Source organism: Limulus polyphemus, unplaced genomic scaffold (assembly GCF_000517525.1).
Source record: "Limulus polyphemus unplaced genomic scaffold, Limulus_polyphemus-2.1.2 Scaffold3645, whole genome shotgun sequence".
In the NCBI taxonomy this organism is placed as follows: domain Eukaryota; kingdom Metazoa; phylum Arthropoda; class Merostomata; order Xiphosura; family Limulidae; genus Limulus; species Limulus polyphemus.
The window spans coordinates 29,667-35,695 of record NW_013669255.1 but is presented as its reverse complement, the minus strand read 5'-3'; the positions used below and the strand labels follow the sequence as shown (position 1 = coordinate 35,695).

Below are 6,029 nucleotides of genomic sequence, written 5' to 3'. Positions count from 1 at the left end.
ATCATTAAAATAGATATAAATAAACAACTTTGTATTTGTCAAAATACTTCACATATATTCTCGGGAAGCCACTCATATTATCCGAAAATACACTAAGTATTTGTCTAGTCAAATATCATAAAGTTATATAATTGAAATAAACAAATAGAACAGTATTTTAAATCTAAGTCATTAAAAAAATCCCGGAAAGATAGAATTTGTAAGAAACCGTTAGACGAAGTTTGTGTGACTACTGGCTCCAAAATGGAAGCGCCCTATATTGGATAGCATCTCTGTATGGTAGTGTCCTCTGACTTTGATACTGGCAAACTAAAGGAAAATTAAAGTTTAAAAATAAAAAGCGTTCGAATGAAGATAGAAGAATAAATTAACCTCATCATATATATGTGTGTGTGTGTGTGTAACTTTTAACTTCCTGACACCTAAAATTTTTGTTTGTTTGTTTCCACTTTGATATTTCGACCAATCCGGTCCAAAGATTTTGACAAGTGTTTCCATGGGCAACAAATAAAATACGATCCTCATCACACATAACTGTGAGTTGTTTCGTATATAAGGACGTTTAAAATATTCTTTTGTTGTCTATTTTTACGCCCTTAGAGGAAATCCAGGTTTCGTTTGGTCTTGCCTCAAGCAGCTGAAGAAGTGGCTGATATAGCCTGGTCACGTTTCCATCAGTGGAGATGCCATAATTTCGTTGTGTCATAAACAACTCCTGTGCGAAAGGATTCTACGGAAAGCTATACAAAACAACTAGTGTTCCGTAATACCTGACCCTAAAGTCCCAGACGTCACCACACGTGTATTGCTTGTTACTTATTGGCTCTGTGCCAAACATGCATGTAAATCACATCCTCTTATGTTTAACAGTCGAAAAGAGTGTCAGGCCTAATATGGGAAAACTTAATCAAGTTTTAGCTAACACTTGAAGGTTATACTACTCACTACCGTTAGTAAACAAGGAAACCAGTGAAATAAGAGATTTAGAATAAAGATTTTTACTTGCCAACACTAACATCTTTTGCTCAAAACTTTCACAGAAATACTTACTGACATATTCCATTTAAAGTGAATAACGTAGCTGCTCCTTCTATCGGCCCGAAACTATAAAGAACCTCCTGTTCTCTCTTATATATTTCTTTTTTTGAATGGTTATATATATAAATAGTGTGTGTGTGTGTATATATATATATATATATGTAGCAACTTTACCCAGAATTGCCCTTCGGATGGGTTCGTAGCATATCTTTCAGTCAAACATAAGACACCATCTGTGCAAACTGCTTATGCTATCTAAGATGTGTTGACAATTTTGGCATCATCCCAAAGTGTAAAGATTTCCGCCTTGTAGCTTCCATTAATGATCTAAACTTAGGCCTTTCTTCACGGCATTCTTTATTTTGGCAGTATAAAAGAACTAAGTTAGAGCTTTCAGACTCATCAAATTATCCAACAAACTAAAACCAAAACACGATACACTCACGAAGTGAAAAGGGAAGATATTATTAACTCGAAACACAGAATTGTATCTGCATCTGTTCAGTATCTGGCCTGAGTTTTAAATACTTAGGACTAGTCCGGAGAACCAGATTTTACGATACTTGGAAAAACACACAAGTGGATTACGTTTGTCATGTTGTGTGTAACGGATCTAATGTTGGAAAGTTCGCCTGTCAACATAACTGAACTTCATGCTATTAGATATGTTTTTATATAATACTAAATCAATGAAGTATTTAGTAAACAGTAACTTGACAATAATTTTTAATCAAAATTAACCTATTTCTATTTTCACGTCCATAAACTTTCAATGTAGGTATCATTATTTTTTTTTAGGGCTATCTGCGCTAGCCGTCACTAATTTATCAGTGAAAGACTAGAAGGAAGGCAGCTAGTCATCACCACCCACCGCCAACTCTTGGGCTACTTTTTCACCAACGAATAGTGGGACTGACCATCACGATATAACGCCCCCACGGCTGAAAGGTCGAGCATGTTTGGTGGGATGGGGATTCGAACCCGTGACCCTCAGATTACGAGTCAAGCGTCCTAACCACCTGGCCATGCCGGGCCGTTTTTCTTCTTCTTCCAGAAAAGCAAATATTGTTTTGTTGGAATTTATACAAAATTTACACGATTAAAAATATTAAGCTGTAAATGACGTCATTGTTATTTGCATTTACACTGTTTTTAATACTTTTATAATTAAATCTTCAGAGAATAGACGTTAGTCAACACGTTCTTGTGAAGTAGACTCTAAGTTTTAAATATAACCTACAGGGGTCGTTTCATACGCGCTATTCACAATAAATTTCTAAAGAAGTGTAACAAAACCTATAGTAATAAATAAAATGTTTGATCCTAAGGTAGAAGAGAAACTACAAAAGACGACCCTCCGCATAAAAAGTAATTGGGCCCCTACATTTATTTCCCTCAATTTTTTTGTAGTTACGATTCGGATCCCCCCCCTCCCTTGCCGCAATTGCGGGAGCTGCAGGGGCATAGCTACGCCACTGTTTCTAAGGCAACAGAAAACTTTGATACCCCTACAATTGAATAAAATGTTAAATATAAATGTAGTTATAGCTTTAACCCATTTTAAGTTAACATTATTTAGTGTTATTATCATTATGATTACAAATATTGTGGTTCTAGAGTGGCCTAGTGATTAATGTGCCAGGACTGTAAATCCGAGAGTTCGCAATCCGTTGTCGGAAAAACACGATCAAAATTCGCTATTCGATCAGACAAGAGGTCGCCTAAGATTTGCGCGGCAGGGTGCTCATAGTCTATCTGTTCAAAATCCCGGACGGCTATACGCAGATAGATATCCATTTGCGCACGTTTGCGCGAAATTCTAAAACAAACTAGTATTGTGCAGTACACTGAACTTGACCCTCTCCGGTCCAAAACATGAATCGAATCCCGATGATGACGAAGAAGAAGAAGAATGTGAGCTAAATCTAAAACATTCAAGAACTAAACGCCCCTCAGCGGCACAACGGTATGTCTTCGGTCTTACAACGCTAGAAACCTGGTTTCGATACCCGTGATGGACGGAGCAATGATAGCCCACTGTGTAGCTTCGTGCTTAATTACAAAGAAACAAGAACTAAACCTAAACTAAAACTAAGGAGGGAGGAAGAGGTCCAGGGTGCACCCGATTCTCTCAGGTCACGTGATCTCAAGAACGATCAGAGAAAGAGAAAACTATGTGTGCAATGTGCAGTATGTGTGCAACGTCTATCACATTAATAGAGAAAATCAAATTTCTTTTCTGCTGAAACAATAATATTGATGTCCATCCGCAAAAAAAAAGTAAAATTAAATTAACTTGGGTGATACGAACGTGGTAAGAAATGATGTTAAACAGATTTCCTTTATAAGCAAGATAGTTTAGTTTAACAAAAAAATAAGCCACGAGAAAGAACATCACGCTTTTAGGCTAAATCTTTAGATCCGATACTGATGCAGCCGTAATAATATTACCGGATAACATGCACGCCCTTTTCTTCTCATTAATTTAAAATATTAGTCGTTATATTTTATATAACGCTATAGATATCGGTCAGGTTCGTTGCAGTCTGTCGTCCTATGAATAAATAACGAAGGTCATATGAGCTAAGTTGATTTATGTCTGTTATTATTATTCTTTAAGATACGGAATATGATCTATAATGGATTTGACGTCTTTATGGACTGTCGGGGTGGATTAGACTTTAAGGAAGGGCTTACAGTCTACGTAGCCAAATACTCTCAAAATTAATTCATCTTTGAAGACTCGTTAAACACTCTTTTTTTATTTCTGACTGGTTGACAGTATTTCTGACTGGTTGACAGTATTTCTGACTGGTTGACAGTATTTCTAACTAGTTGACAGTATTTCTGACTGGTTGACAGTATTTCTGACTGGTTGACAGTATTTATGACTAGTTGACAGTATTTATGACTAGTTGACAGTACATGTTTTTAACTCTTCACTGGTGAAAAATATTATTAGGAAATATTGTTCCGAAACTTATAAATCTATAAGATATTTATAGATGATTTTATTGTTTACAGAAAAATAGGTGATAATTTTAATTTGACTGGGAGTATTCAGTTCCCTGAAAGATGATGTCACAGAAAAACAACAACCATATTTTGATCTTATAACATACATGTGACTGTTTCGGAAGGTTTTATCTAACATAAAATCAAGTCCGACTTTTCCATTACTGTCAACCAGTCAGAAATACTGTCAACTAGTCAGAAATACTGTCAACCAGTCAGAAATACTGTCAACTAGTCATAAATACTGTCAACTAGTCAGAAATACTGTTAACCAATCAGAAAATGAGAAAGAAAATATTGTACGCAAAATATATTTTCACCTCACAATTTGGAAGACCTAAGTATAGAAAAATGGGTGATTTCCAATAACTTTCATCAATAGCAGTAATCAAAACAGTTGTATTATATTGTTAAACCTAATTTTACTTTACTCCATAGTTTATCATTGTTATGTTCACAGTCAACAGGTTTGTTACTTTGTCAATTTATAACAGAGGGTCGTATTCCTAAGTAAAAGTAACAAGATACAGATGTGAACAACTCCCTTTCTGTCTAATCCGTCAGTCTAATCAGAACTTGAATCAACTACACACTAACACTACTTCAAAATAATCAGGCTCGGAATGGCCAGGTGGTTAGGACGCTCGATTTGCAATCTCACCAAACATGCTCGCCCTTTCATCTGTAGGAGCGTTATAATGTGTTGGTCAATGCCACTAGTCGTTGGTAAAAGAGTAGCCCAAGAGTTGGCGGTGGGTGGTAATGACTAGTTGCCTTACTTCTTGTTGCTATCTGGATGCTTTCTGATCGTTAGTTCAAAATTAGTGTGCCTGGGATGACCTGGTGGTTAGGGCACATAACTCGTAATCTGCGGGTCTCGAGTTCAAATCCAATCACCGCTTGCCCTTTCAGCCGTGAAGGCGTTATAAAGTGGTGGTCAATCCCACTTTTCGTTGATGAAAGAGTAGTTCAAGATTTACCGGTGAGTGGTGTTGATCGGCTGTCTTCCCTCTGGATTATCACTTCTAAATTAGGGACGGTTGGTGCAGATAACACTCGAGTAGTGACAGCTATATCTGAGCCCTAGAGGTTTTTGATCTAGCCGTTCAGTCCATGTGTCGCACAAGGCGTCGTTCAGGTTGAAAATGCAAATATAATATAAAATGTAAAACGATAGCATAGATTCGTTTCAAATGCAGACGTTGTGGTTAATCGTGTGTAGTTATCATTCTTAAATATTTTTAATCACTCCGATCGGTTTGGGTGTATTAATGTGTTCAGTAGTAAGTACCGAATACAGCTTTTGTTAAAAGGGTGGAGAGGATAGGCTAGATCGTCAGAGATTCAGTCAGTTAAATGCATTAAAACAAACTAACTAAATCACAACTACTACTTAAATTGTTTTATATTGTTAATTTTTTAAACAATAAATTTAAATCTTGTTTTAGGTTTAACGAAGAAATGAGCACAAGTATCACATGGCAATTCTGTTCGCTTCTACTACTAAGGTTGTTGATCTACTCTAAAGCAGAGGTAAGAAATTTCTTTGCTGTGATGTGATAAACTAGCATCGTCCATGTGATGTGTTAAGTTAACTTCATCCCTGTGATGTGTTAAACTAGCATTATCCCTGTGATGTGTTAAATTAGCTTCATCCCTGTGATGTGTTAAATTAGCTTCATCCCTGTGATGTGTTAAACTAGCTTTATCCCTGTGTTGTGTTAAATTAGCTTCATTCTTATGATGTATTAAATTAGCTTCATCCCGTGATGTATTAAACTAGCTTCATCCCTGTGATGTGTTAAACTAGCTTTATCCCTGTGATGTGTTAAATTAGCTTCATCCCTGTGATGTGTTAAACTAGCTTTATCCCTGTGATGTGTTAAACTAGCATCGTCCATGTGATGTGTTAAACTAGCTTCATCCCTGTGATGTGTTAAACTAGCTTTATCCCTGTGATGTGTTAAACTAGCTTC

General features: G+C 36.4%; 1 protein-coding gene across 1 annotated transcript in view; it reads left to right on the top strand.

Annotated features, from left to right (window-relative positions):
* The window catches only part of LOC106469762 (ADAMTS-like protein 5), a 48,570-nt gene that overhangs the window by 18,820 nt on the left and 23,721 nt on the right, over window positions 1-6,029 (top strand). The window contains exon 2 of the mRNA XM_022398317.1: window positions 5,502-5,586. Coding sequence (XP_022254025.1) covers window positions 5,515-5,586 — 72 coding nt within the window. The 5' untranslated portion in view covers window positions 5,502-5,514. The remainder of the gene's footprint in view (window positions 1-5,501; window positions 5,587-6,029) is intronic.